General features: G+C 36.7%; 1 protein-coding gene across 1 annotated transcript in view; it reads left to right on the top strand.

The window, feature by feature from the left end:
- Positions 1-15028, top strand: part of ARHGEF38 (Rho guanine nucleotide exchange factor 38) — a 128766-nt gene that overhangs the window by 96361 nt on the left and 17377 nt on the right. The window contains exons 8-10 of the mRNA XM_004040230.5: positions 4912-5016; positions 6448-6567; positions 9900-10211. Of these exons, the coding sequence (XP_004040278.1) occupies positions 4912-5016; positions 6448-6567; positions 9900-10211 (537 nt within the window). The remainder of the gene's footprint in view (positions 1-4911; positions 5017-6447; positions 6568-9899; positions 10212-15028) is intronic.

A 15028-nucleotide genomic window follows, 5' to 3' on the forward strand; every position in this document is an offset into this window, starting at 1 on the left:
TGCAATTATTTTTTCTACTCCTTATCCCCTTCCTCTTCCCTCACTCCCCAGATGCACATTATATTAGTGAGTAACAGTCCTGTGTCAGCTGTTTAGCCTAGCTTGAGCCACTGTCATCCCAATCCCTAATAAATAATAGATGGATTAGCAAAGACACTTAAACTTTAATGTGCATTAAGAATTACCTAAAAAGCTTGCTGAAAGACAGATTCTAGGGTTCCACTTGCCTCAAGGGTACAATCTAGAAGTCTGTATTTTTGCAAACACTCTAGGTATTTTGAAGCCAATGATTTTAAAGTAAGTTATCAACAGAACACACTTGCAATTCTTTGAGAATCACAAGATAGAAAGTTCATGGTCCTGAGATGGTAATACAGTGGGCTTCTAACCAAAATTAGGGAAGATAGTTCTTAGTATACTATCTAGTCCTTATTTTTTCCTTCTCATTTGCCTGTTTTTATCACTCATGTATTAATATCTCTAAGATTTTTAGTTTGAACAAGAGGCAGCTGTATGGTGGTTCATGTTGGTTTCAGATGGCTTTGGTAGCTGCTGTGGTCTTTTCTCCTTCCGTTAAGTCTTTGCAGCTTTCCAACCACTTTTAGCAGCCCCTTCTTCCTCTGGAAAGGGCTAATATATTGACTCTATATTTCAATCTTGACACTATTCATATTTGCAGGAGTCAGCACAGGGAAGAAATTAAGAACAACATCTTTGAAGTTATCCAAACCTGGGTTTGAACCCTACCTCTGCCACTTAGTAAATGTTTGTTTGGGGGCACATAACAAATTCAATGTAATCATCTGTAAATTCGGATTCTCCTAGTACTTAACAAATGGGATGGTTGTGAGGATTAAATGAGATGATGCATACATCAAGAAAACACCTAACATAGTGTGTAAGCACTCAATATACTTTGGCTGTCATTATTATCATAAATTTAATCATTATTATTTTATATCATCACCTTGTATGGTTATTTACCTTTGAATGTGCAGACTTTTCTTCCTATGTGATGTTAAGTCCTTCATACATGGTGTATTAATTGTATTTTTTACTTTCTGTATTTTATAATGTTTTGACATTTTAAAATACTTTTCTGGCTGAGCAGACTGCCCTTCTAGGGCTAGCCAATTCTTAGGGATAGCAAATGGCTGGAACACAACTTTCATATGCAAACCAAACAATCTTGAGTATATAGCTCTAACCACATCCTTATCTAATTCTTACACACCAAGCCAATATCTCCCCTGCCCTAAATCATTTCAGGGCCCAGTACCGGCAACTAGAGATTACCCCTATATCCCAAAGCCCATTAGAGTTATTTAAAATAGCCAGTCCTAAACTCTTTACTCTGCCCCTGCCTCACCTTTTGCAAGGAAATCCCAACAGAGGTTCTGGTCTAGACTTTCTCTTTACTCCTATCTTCTGCCACTGCACCAAAACCTGGTGCTTTGCCTCTAGCCCTGTGTGGCATGTGGTGACTCCTCTCTCTGGGACCTGTGAGTATAATAAACTTCTTCCTTCCAGGTCATGTTCTTGTTTCTTCTTGTGACTGTACCAAATTTACCAACATGTACATTCTTAGAACACAAGGCTTGAATTATTTTTGTATTTACTCCTTAATATCCTTCTAGGGGCTAACTGGGTCCATTGCATGTAAGAGGTTCCTCTTCTCAACGTGGAACTATAATGTAAGAAGTTTGGGACATTTATGGGATATACTCACATATCCGAGAAAGGACAATGAAGACATTTCAACTAAAGACAACCATATTAAAATCAAACTGGAAATTTATTTAAGAAGAGATTGTAGCCATAATAGAGATAGGCATGTGTAAATGTAGGGCAAACAATTCCCCCCCAGTCTTTGGGATTTTGCTTCTGACTCAAGACAATTCTATTGAGGAATAATAGGCAGCCTCTAATTCTGGGCAGGCTTTTGAATAAGCTGTTATATTCTTTAAGACATTTATCACCAACTTCTTATATTTCTCAATTGTGAACTAAAAGTGAATTGTAGTTAAAGTAGCCTGAAGGGATATTAATTAGATTTTTCCCCTTAATCTTTTGAGAGGATGTCCTGTCAGCAATGAAGCATTTTACTGTTAATCAGAAAATCAGCTGCATAGGCTGGACGGGAAAAGAGATAAATCTCAAATCAATCAATTTTGCACTTGTCAGCAGCTCAGGTGAAATATTGGTAGAGTTAGGGTATAAAGCTATTACCGAAGAGGAAGATTCTATTCAATTCATCATACATATATTGAACTCTCTTGTACCCAGCACCATGTTAGAGATTGGGACTACAAAGATGAACAGGTATAGGTTCTGAATTCAGACTGCTTGGGGTTGAATCCTGATCCTACTATACCGTGGGTAAGTTTCTTTAACTCCCCATATTAACTAGGGTAAAGACAACATATCTGTCACAAAGAGATTCCAAAGGCATAGTAGGCTAAGTCAGGTAGTTGTTTATTTCTCTCTCTCTTTTTTTAAATTTTTTAGAGACAGAGTCTTGCTGTGTTGCCCAAGCTGGGCTAGAGTGTAGTGCCATTATCATAGCTCGCTGCAGCCTCAAACTCCTGGGCTCTAGCAATCCTTTCACCTCAGCCTCTCAAGCAGTGCAGACTACAAGCATGTGCCACTGCTCCTGGCCGCTCTCTCTGTTTTAAGAGTCCTGAGATGTGAATCCAGATGAGCTCTGCTTCATAAGATCCTTCAGGAACCCAGTTCCCTTAGTGATTTTTCTAAACATATTGTTTTCATTTGCCTGGTTGAAGCTGTATTCCTGCCATGTCTTCTTTCAAGTCCCAAAGAAATGTTATAAGGCCAAGACTCAGACATGAAAAACAAGGCTTCATCCACATCCTATTGGCACAAACCTGGTTACCAGGGCAGAGCCAGCTGCAAGGGAGTTTGGGAAATGTAGTCTCTAGCAGGGCAGGCAAGTGTCCAACTTGAAATAGAGGTGTGGATTCTATCAATAAAGGGACAGTAGGAGGAATGTTAACAATCTCTGCCATACCTCCTGAAGCTTCTGTTTCTTTATCTCTAAAATGGGAGTAATCATAATTCCATTATATATGTGTAAGGATTACAATGAGAAAATGGAAGAAAGGTTTTGGCAGTGTCTGGAACATAGTCAGTGTTTAACAAATGTTCGCTATTATTTTCATTAAAACAACAATAGTTAATCTGAAACAACCGAAATCCATCATGGAGAGAATCACTTAAATCATTAACCAGGGTTATGAGAGCACATAGGAGAGAGCAATTAATTTTCTACAGTGGGAAGAATAGGAGAAAAGGGAGGATTTATAGAATGGGTGACATTTGAACTAGTCCTTAAAAATAAACAGGATTTTGCAAGGCAGGAAACAAACAGCAGTATATTCCAGCAAAAGAAAACAGCATGGAAAAGTCTTGCTTATAGGAAAGTAGAATTGGGCAATATTTCTCACAGTGTGATTATTGAACCTTCTACTTTGGAATCATCTGGGTCCTAGCCAGATGATATACAAAATAAAATATCTGGTGACGCCTCCTTGGAAACTGCATTTAAAAAAAATCTGCCCCAGCATATTGTTATACACACTAGACTGAGTTGGAGCATAGCAACCCTAAGGCAGAGAATGTTGGATTTTCTGGGGATTCCAAAGAACTCTGCTGCCTATTTAATCAAAAGCTTTGTAGATAAACAATATTAAGAAGTTTAAAAATAAAATAAAATGTCACCATTTTTGATCCATTGAGTTCTAATATCAACCATCTTAAATTTAAAAACAGATGAACCAAGCACTGCTATGGTTATCACCCAGTGCCAAGCTTAATAATACATACCCTATTCCATGAAGCATTTGCACGTTCACACAGATTTTGCCAGGATGAGGCTGGTTCCGATCTTGTTTTGTAGCCATTTTGATAGCCAAGAAATACTGTTTGCTATTAATAGCAGCAATAAATGTGTGCTCCTAGAAATTGTCACAGTATAAAAAGCATATCTTTCTGAATTCTAATGGATGTACATGTAAGATGACAAAAAAAACTGAATACATGTGACACTATCTTAAGTCTGCTGAGTTATCTTAACAGAAGGACTATTTTTGCTAAGATTATATATTATCCTTCAAGTTTGAGTTGATAAAGAATTTTCACATTTCTTTTTTTTTTTTTTTTTTTTTTTTGAGACAGAGTCTCGCTCTGTTGCCCAGGTTGGAGTGCAGTGGCATGATCTTGGCTCACTGCACCCTCCGCCTTCTGGGTTCAAGCGACTCTCCTGCCTCAGCCTCCTGAGTATCTGGGACTACAGGTGCACACCACCAGGCCTGGCTACTTTATGTATGTTTAGTAGATACGGGGTTTCACCATATTGGCCAGGCTGGACTCGAACTCCTGACCTCGTGATCCGCCTGCCTTGGCCTCCCAAAGTGCTGGGATTACAGGCCACATTTATTTAACCATGAATCTAAGAATATTTTCTAAATAAGCACTGTTAAATAAATTGGAATGAATCATACGAACAAAACAAGAAGTTCTAGTCAATAGATCAAATGTGGCTATTTTATAAACCCAAAAATGTAATATGGTTTGCGTACATACATAATATATGCCATTAAAAACTACAGAGAAAGTTTTACAATACCACATCTACTGTGACATGGGTGAAGTTATGTGGAAATTAACAACAGCAATTTGAGTTATAGGACTTGGCTTTACTACACTAACTGAGCATCAGTTGTGTTATGTACCAACAGAGAAAGTATGTGTTAAGACAGACAGCATGTCATCAAATGTTTTCATATCATCAAAGAATTTTCTTTTGTAATGTGCTGGACCAATATGGTCTGTGCTATTTTAAAAAATATCTGTTTCATTTGAGTTATGAAAATAATTTCATATATATTTTAGGTTAAAGACAATACCTTTAACAGAGAAGAAAAGCTGTTTAGAGCTTTAGAAAAAACTGTGAGGCTTTGTGTGAAGAACATTTCACTCTGTCTTCAACACATACAGGTAGGTGAGACACAACTGTTTTCAGTGTTCTACAGGAACATCTGATACAAACCATTGATTTCCATGGTTGTTTTGAAGAGTAAATGTGACTGTTCCTTCCTTTATGTTATGACACCGGATCAAAATTGGAAGGCTGCAAACTGCTGGTAAAGGAAGCCAATATATAGAGGTGTTTTGCTGTTTGACCTCTTACCTGCTCCACTCTCTCCCCAGTCCAAATAGTCATATTGTGGGACTTTTTTGCTCAGATGATTGCTTCATGGACTATCAGCATGCTTTCTTTGCAACAGAGATGAGTTCATTAACACAAAATTGCAAGAGACAGAAAATTTGTTTGTTTGTACTAACACATCTCTTTCTAGTACCTAAAATTATAAAAATCAATATAAAGGAAAATAAATTGAACTACAAAATCCTATTAACTACAATATGGAAATGCTCCCATGAGATTATGTTAGAAAACAGAAATACTCCCAGAAATTTCCAATCCCATAAGAAGTTGTCCTGACCCTTTGAGAATCACTGATTTCAACCGACTAATTGGAGTACAGTATGATTATGCTCGGTAGAAAAACCAGTCAGAGGTTTTTTCTAATGGATCTCATAAAGAGGAAACAGTGTCCTTCATGCCACCTTGACAATGGCTATGACCATGACACATAGAAAGTTAGTAGTGTTACATGTAAATCAGTTACTAAATTGTCCCCTTCTATATTCCAGAAGATTTTCTCCTGGATATCTTAGATATCTGTTTCTGGAAGCAGATGTTTGCACTCTTAGATAAAATATCAGAATGATTTGGAGACAAGTTTCCATGTACATGTACCATTCTGTTCTTATTTATTATCTGATACAAAGCCTACTTTACAATCCGGTTTGCTATTTTCTTCCTAAAATGCTGCCTTCTGTGAAAAGAAAACCAAAAACAGTTATAACAGCCAGAGAGTAGTGGGAACCCCATCCTTTATGTATCTTTCAAGGAGTAAATGTCTCTTGGGAACATCTACAGGAAAGTCTTCTATTTCCACTAATAGATTCAACAAAAAAATGTAAGCATTTTCTCTTAAAGAGAGCATTAAATTTTCTAAGGAAAACTGATGAATTTAAATCAAAGAGGAGTGATTTTTAAAATAAGAAATTTGTAAGAATTGCAAGCTAAAGAATAGCTAATGAGGGAATTTAAGATGGACTGTTTAATCAAAGAGGGTCGTATACAGAGTACTGTGAGAAAGAGACATAAGGAAAATGTAAGGAAATATATTCTTACAAGCAACCTGATTGTACAGAGCATTTATAAAATGTTTGTTGTTCCTTTTTAAATAACCTCTCAGTGATAATTAAGGGTTATGCTGATGAAGTCCACATTTGGGATACGTTAATTATACTGACCTCAAAACTTGCCTTTTTTGTAACTTTGTTCTTGGGTTTCAGGATGCCATGCCCCTGGCTCTGCAGAGTGTGATGGACCTTCAGGAGATTTCATACAACAAAGACGATGAGATGGACTATTCTGAGACCCTAAGTAATGCCTTAAATTCGTGTCATGACTTTGTAAGTTATTTATATTCACAGATAAATGCAAATTAAATAGTGAGGTTGAAAGGAAAGCTGCTTTTTGTTTGTTTTTCTGGAGTCAGAAATAAAACATGCACTAAAGCAAATATTAATGTCAAATTAGTAGATTTAAACGGGATTTTTTAAAATCATTTAATATTTTTAAAGTGGATTAGTGAGGATTTTACTATGATGGAAATTTAAGAGGACCACAGATTGTGTTTCTAGGGGTAGCCAGTGTCAGTGCAGCTTTTAAAATTAATATTTAGTTTAAGTCTGCATGTGAAATATTAAGAAATTATTAAGTTAGAAAGCTTTGCTTTTCTTTTTCTTTTTTCTGGGACAGGATCTGGCTCTGTTGCCCAGGCTGGAGTGCAGTGGAACAATCTCAGCTCACTGAAACCTCTGCCTCTTGGGCTTAAGCAATCCTTGTTCCTCAGCCTCTCGAGTAGCCTGGAACTAAAGGGGCACACCACCACACCTAGAAGATTTTTTGCATTTTTTGTAGAGGCGAGGTTTCACCATGTTGCCCAGGCTGGTCTCAAACTCCTGGGGTCAAGTGAGCTATGCTTTTCTTAAACAAGTCTCTGGAAATGCCTTGAGTCCTTACAGAAAGAGCAAAGGTACTCACTGAGGATATGACACTTATTAACATGCTATATACTGGAAGGCAAAGACTTCCTATTGAGAAAGACTTTTATTTAAGAGTCATATGTTATTTATTTTGTTATATGGTGAAACATTTATTTTGTAAGAGTTCTATAAAATATATCTTGGGAATCATAAAATCATGCTTGAGCCAATAACACATTTTAGTAGTAAGTTACTCTGGGTAATATTAATTTTAATTTAGTGCCTTGTGTTTCTATAGGTATTATTATTTCATAGTAGTATTTCAAGAATTATATAGAAGATAGACTGATCACCTTGAAAGTGGCATTTTCGTGTTGGCATTATAGGCATTTTGGGTAAGACAAATCATCATGGAGTGGCCTTTTGGTGGAGGATGTTCAGCATTTTTGGCCCACCAGGCTCAAAATCTCAGTAACATCCCCTCACATCAAGACGTTGTGACAACCAGTGAAGAGCCTCACATAATTCCAAACCCTAGGAAGTCATACAGCCCCCGATCTAGTAGAAAAACCAGGCAGGAACATTTTGCTTTTCTGGCACTGGAGAATGGAAAGTCAGGCTTACATCTGAGCTAAAATGATAGAGAAACAGGTCAACGACAGATGAATGGATGGATGGATAGATACAGACAGATAGATGATGGTGATGATGAGATAGATAGATAGATGGTAGATAGATAGATAGATAGATAGATAGATAGATAGATAGATAGATAGATGTTTTTACAGTATATGTTTAATGGAAAAGATGTGGCTAGTTCTTTATGTATTTTCTGCATTTAATTATAGAGAGCACACATTCTAGAAAAGTCTTTAAAGGTTTGCTCTTTAGCTTAGTTCCAATACATTAAGTTAATATATATTTATTGAGTACCACCTGAAAGTGTGATATGTAGCTTCTCCCTCAGCAAGCATGCTCCAGACTTTGATGGAAAGAAGCCAGAAGTGTCCTGCATACCTTGCATAAAACCACAAGATTAATTAGGCTAAGTTAAAAAAATTGTGAGAAGGCTCAATATAAAAGTAACTTTTATGGATAACATATATAGAACTCTTTTTAAAAATCAAATATTAAGAACTCAAAATCTATCTAAAGGCAGAGCAGTTATTCTTATCTAACCATGAGTAATACATATCTACACTTTTTTAGGACAAAATAATAAAGTCTAATTCTTATTTGTTCTAACAACAATTCCTAAGTAAAGGTGAATCATTTTGTGTCTGTGAGTCACTGGATATATATATATATATAAAATACTGTAATTAGATTACCTGTAGAATCCAGTCAAGTCACAAACATAGTAATTTATCCCAGATACAGTAAATAGATTCTTTGTTTATCAAGAGACTCATTAAACAGTCTGTAGGTGTATATTGATTATCTCATAAGCTAGACATCAAATTTAATTTGTGTTGGCTATTGCTGGTGCCAATAAGAGATTGGTTTCCCTCTCCCCTAGGTTTCCCATGAGTTCAGACCAACTTACCAGGGGCCATTTAAGTTAGTTAATACAAGCTGCTGCTCAGATGCTGATTCCCTAGGATAGCTTTCGGGTTACAAAAGAGAAACCTACTTCCAAATTATCATAAAATATCATATAAGCATATATGATAAAGGGTAAAGTAGGGCAGCCAGCAAATGTAAAACAGAAGAGAAATAGAAGAAATTAAATCTACGATGATCAGGTCATGTCATGAAGTTGGGCAGTTCTATGACGTTCATTTTCAATGACTCAGGCCAAAAAGTGTAAACAATTTAAGACACAGAAACAGCATCAGCTTAATCCTTTAATGTATTTAAAACAGAACGTGTAGGCCAAGGTGAGAGGATTGCTTGAGCCTAAGTGTTCAAGACCATCTTGGGCAATAGAGTGAGACCGTATCTCTACCAAAAATTTTAAAAATTAGCCAAGCATGGTGACACATTCCTGTAGTCCTAGCTATTCGGGAGGCTGAGGTGGGAGGATGGCTTGAGCAAAGGCTGCAGTGAGCTGAGAAAGTGCCACTGCACTCCAGCCTGGGCGACAGAGTGAGACCCTGTCTCAAAATTAATTAATTAATTAAAAATAAAACAAGTTACAACTCTGTGGTCATTTCTGTGTCAAGATTAAAATACCTTTATTAAGGGGTTACTATCTGTATAGGGGATATAATTCCACTATCAAACATAAGCCTCCAGTGTAGCCAGGGATTTGGGGCTGATATGGGAAGAATAGGGTACAGTCTCCTATGGGATGAACTATATTACTTTTGCTGCCAGCAGAAGGTGGGAGCGATATGGTGAATCTTTTACACAGTCTTGGTAGTCAAAGGCTAGAGATTCCCCCTACCCTCAAGTGCTGGCTCTGGGATGAGAAAGGAGGGGAGTGAAAAAGTGTTGAAGGAGATGACAATGACAAAACCAAAGACTGTAGAGAAAAAAGTGGAGTTATATTTTGGGTGAGCAGGCTTTAACTTTTGTATTCCTCTTCCTGCTCACTTTTTAGGTTCAATGTTACAACCTAGAGCTCCTGTTTTAAGTCTTTGAATAGGTTTAGCCAGACACAAAATGATCAGATCCTCTTTTAATCTGGGTAGGTGCTTTCCTGTTTTCTTTTGTGCTTCTAGTGGGGGAAAAGGTAAACCTATGGATAGCAGAACTGGACAAGGTATGGGCTGATCCTCTCTCTGAAATGGGCTCATTTTTTCTTTTGGCAGGCATCTCACTTACAGAGACTCATCCTGACCCCCTTGTCAGCCCTGCTGTCCTTATTCCCAGGGCCTCACAAGCTCATCCAGAAACGCTATGACAAACTGCTGGATTGCAACAGCTACCTGCAGCGATCAGCGGGAGAGGAGTCAGACTTGGCCAAAAAGGAGTATGAGGCCCTCAACGCCCAGCTTGTGGAGGAGCTCCAGGCATTCAACCAGGCTGCTCGGAAGATTCTGTTGAACTGTCTATGCAGCTTCATTACCCTCCTTAGGGACCTGATGCTCGTGGCACAGCAGGCTTACTCCACACTTGTGCCGGTAAGCACAGCACCAACACCTAGCTAGCTACCTTGGCCTACTGGATCTGCTAGAAACCACACCCATACAAAAGCCCTGTTCAGAGTGTGCACATGTGTGCCGTGTGGTGTGTGTGTATTTATTTTAACTAAAACCAGTCAGATAGTCTCCTGTTCCTTATTTGTCTTATCCATGGGAAACTCAAAGAGGGTTTCCTAGTTCAGGTTTACTGTGACTTACACATTTGTAATTCTTTTTTGGAGATGCCTTTTCAAATACCAAACACCTTTCAGCCTTGCTCCACCTGCCTGATGCAACATTGAAGCTTATCAACAATTTATATTTTGTATTTTTTTCTGATCAATAGTTCTTAGATGTTAACTGTGACTATTTAAGATGTGGCTCTAAAAAGAAGGCCATCTCAGCATAATGAAAGATGCAGGATAACGTTCAAACCATGCTTTGTTTTGATTTCATTTTTCCCCAAGAAAGAGAAGCCTGGTTTTGTGTGTGTGTGTGTGTGTGTGTGTGTGTGTGTGTGTGTGTGTGTGTGTGTGTAGCTTCGCCTCCCATTAGGATATAATTTTATAATGATTTTCCTGATGAGGAAGAAAGATATTTACAACTTATATCAACTTTTGAAAAATTAGCTTGGTTTCTTGGCCCTACGTTTCAAGTACACTAGTTCTCATCTGAATGAGATGGACAGCTATTCAATGGGTAACACCTGGAGCAGAAACAATTGTCCCTACTTTATTTTCTATTGTGCATTAATTAACTTTTAACTTATACTTTGAATTAAATTAAATTGAATAAACAAGGGCTATGTTTACAGGGTTCAAAAGCCAAAACTGTGTAAATGTATAATCAGTCTCACACTCATACCTGTTCCTCTAGCATCCCATTCGCCACTCTCATCCCCATTTTTATTAGTTTATTTTTATGCATTTAGTGCTTTCTCATGCCAGTAACAATAAATGCAAATATATATTTTTATTTCTTAAAAGTAAAAAACAGCATATTATATATACCATTCTGCACTTGCTCTTTAACAATATATTCTGAGAATGCATCTATAATAGTACATAAAGAGCTTCCTCATTCTTTTTTTTTTTTTTTGGCCGGGGGGGATGGAGTTTCACTTTTGTTGCCCAGGCTGGAGTGCAAAGGCCCAGTCTCGGCTTACTGCAACCTCCACCACCCGGGTTCAAGCGATTTTCCTGCCTCAGCCTCCTAAGTAGCTGGGATTACAGGCATGTGCCACCAAGCCCAGCTAATTTTTGTGTTTTTAGTAGAGACGGGGTTTCTCCATTTTGGTCAGGCTGGTCTCGAACTTCTGACCTCTGGTGATCCACTCGCCTCGGCCTTCCAAAGTGCTGGGATTACAGGCATGAGCCACTGCGCCCAGCCTGAGCTTCCTAATTCTTTTTACACCTTTATAGTAACTTACTGCATGGCTGTATAATAATGTATAACCAGTCCCCTATTTTTAAAATAACTTTATTGTGATATAATTTGTATACCATACATTCCACCTATTTAAAGTATACAATTTGATTATTTTTAGTATATTCACAAGAGTTGTGCAGCCATTGCCACAACCAATTTTAGAACATTGTCATAGCCCCCTAAAGGAACCCTGTACCCATTCACATTTTTTCCCAACCTCCCCAGCTCTAGGCAACTATCAATTTACTTCCTGCCTGGACAGATTTTCCTATTCTGGGCATTTTGTATAAATGAAATCATACAGTACATGGTTATTTGTGACTGGCTTCCTCTATTTAGCATAACATTTCAAGGTTTCTTCATGCCTAGCATGTTTCATTATTTCATTCATTTTATCGCCAAATAACATTCCATTGTATGAATATACCACACTTTACTTATTCATTCGTCAGTTGATGGGCATTTGGGTTATTTCCATTTTTGGGCTGTTATTAGCAATGCTTCTATAAACATTCAGGTTTTTAGTGGATATATGTTCTCATTTCTGTTGATTATATACCTAGGAGTGGAATTTCTGGATCATATGTTAACTCTATGTTTAACCTTTTGAAAAACTACCAGACTGTTTTCCAAAGTGGCCACACTATTTTATCTTCTCAGCAGTATCGATTGAGAGCTTCAATTTCTCCACACCTCTTTATTATTATTATTATTATTGTTATAGCTATCCTAATGGGTGTGCAGTGGTATCTCATTGTGGTTTTTATTTGTATTTCCCTGATCAGCACTCTGTTTTAAAACTTATTAAATTGAAGTAATAACTTCAATAATTAAACTGCACCAGTCTGAACTGCACATCTCAATCAATATTTGCATATACACATCCATGTAACTACCACCCAGATCAAGATATAATCCCTCTCCAGTTCCCCATAAAGATCACTCATGACCATTCCCAGGCACCTAAAGGTAACCATTTTTCTAACCTGTATTACCATACATTGTTTGACCTGTTTTGTACTTCATATAAATGGAATCATACAATATGTATTCTTTTGTGTATTAACATGTCCCTATTGATGAGTATTTGATCTATTTCCAATGTTTTTTTATTACAAATAATGCCGGGTCGTGATACGTGGGCAGATGTATCTGTAGGACAGATTTATAGAAATGATAGAAGTGGGATCTCTGTGTCAAAGGGTAAAGACATATGTAATTTTGCTGGATATTGCCAGATTCCCTGCTTAACTATGTACCATTTTGGATTCCCACTTCTAACATGTAAGAAAGCTGGTTTCTCTGGATTTTTGCCAATCTAATAGGTTTCAAGTGTAATTTTAATTTGCATTTCTTTAAGTATTAGTGAGATTGAGAGTCTTCACATATGAGGGCTATTTATCTTCCTGTGAGTTAGTTGTTCATGTGTTTTACTCCTTTTTCTTTGGGTTCTTGGTATTTTTCTCCTTAATTTCTAGCAGCAATGTATATGCTAGGGAGATAAGCCTTTTGTTGAGATAAAAATTGAGACTACTTTTTCCAAGTTAACATTTGTCTTTGACTTCACTTGTGATTTTTTTTCATGCTAATGTTTGTGTTTTTAAAAAATGCAGTCAGATTTATTAATTTCATTTTATGACTTCTAGATTTTGAATCTTATAAAGGACTTCCATATTTTAAGGTTCCAAATAAATTCAGCAGTGTTTCTTCTAGTATATTTAGGGTTTCATATTTTTTTATTTAAATAATCAATCCATGTAGATTTTATCCTGGTTCATGTTGTAAAATATGGATTTAATTTTATCTTTTTCCAAATGACTTTCCAGTTGCTCCAACACTATTTATTTTAAAATAATCTCTTGTTACTACTTTCTCAATGAAACACATTTAATTTGCAAATTATTTCAATAATTTCATTCTGAGGTCATGGTAGAAGGTGGGTTCATAAGTTCAGAACAAAGTTGAGCTTTGGCAGGAATTTACTAGTCAGAAAAGACATGTTATTTTAGGTATCTTTGATCCCCACTTTGAATCATGTGATTTTTAAAGGCATTTTCAGTTTCTATTTTAAATTATCTGATTATCTTTCACATTGCAGTCCATAGCCAAACAAGAGCATAGAGATGCTTTTTTTTGAGAAATTTCTAGCATCTTAAAGTAAAAGGCATTTTGGAGAAGTTATCGTCATTAAAATGATTTTATTCTTTATTTTATATGTACTGTATATTTAAACTTTTTATTTTGTGATACTTAGAGATTCATATGCAGTGGTAAGAAGTATTACGGAGATCCTGTACAACCCTCACACAGCTTACCCAATGGTAACACATCTTGCATAACTACATGTATTTCTGAAAGGCAGAATTGAATAGTGATTAGAGAACACTAGAGTACCTTGTTTTAATACCTGCTCACTGCTATACTACATTGTGTAAATTAATGTATCCTTCTGTTTAAATTTTCTCATATGAATTAAAATGAGAATAATAATGTAAATAATTTTTTAATTTTTAATTGTATAAAAAAACACAATTTACCATTATAAGAATTTTTAAGTGTACATTTCAGTAGTGTTAAGTATACTTATATTGTTGTGTAATAGCTCTCCAAAACATTTTCATCTTGCAAAACTGAAACTATACTCATTAAACAAGTCCCCATACTCCCCTCCCCCAAGTCCCTGGCAACCATCATTCTATTTTCTGTTTCTACAAATTTGACTACTTTAAATACCTCATGTAAATGGAATCATACAGTGTTTGTCTCTGTGACTGCCTTATTTTGCTTAATATAATGCCCTCAAGATTCATTCATGTTGTAGCATGTGATAGGATTTCTTTCATTTTTAAATGTGAATATTTCATTATATATAAAAAACACATTTTGGGCTGGATGTGGTGGCTCACGCCTGTAATCCCAGCACTTTGGGAGGCTGAGGCAGGCGGATCACTTGAGGCCGAGAGTTCAAGACCAGCCTGGCCAACATGGCGAAACCTTGTCTCTACTAAAAATACAAAAACTTGCCAGGTGTGGTGGCACATGCCTGTAATCCCAGCTACTCGGGAGGCTGAGGCTGGAGGATCACCTGAATCTGGGAGGCAGAGGTTGCAGTGAGCTGAGATTGCACTATTGCACTCCAGCCTGGGTAACAAGAGTGAAACTCCGTCTCAAAAAAAAAAACAAACAAACAAAAAAAACAAAAAAAACCCCTAAAACACATTTTGTTTATTTACTCATATGTCAATGATCATTTGGGTTGTGTCTATCTCTTGGCTATTGTGAATAATGCTGCAATGACCATAGGTGTGCAAATATCTCTTCAAGATCCTGCTCTCAATTATTTTGGATATATACCCACAAGTGGGATTGCTGAATCATATGGTAATTCT

Source organism: Gorilla gorilla, chromosome 3 (assembly GCF_029281585.2).
Source record: "Gorilla gorilla gorilla isolate KB3781 chromosome 3, NHGRI_mGorGor1-v2.1_pri, whole genome shotgun sequence".
Taxonomy (NCBI): Eukaryota; Metazoa; Chordata; class Mammalia; order Primates; family Hominidae; genus Gorilla; species Gorilla gorilla.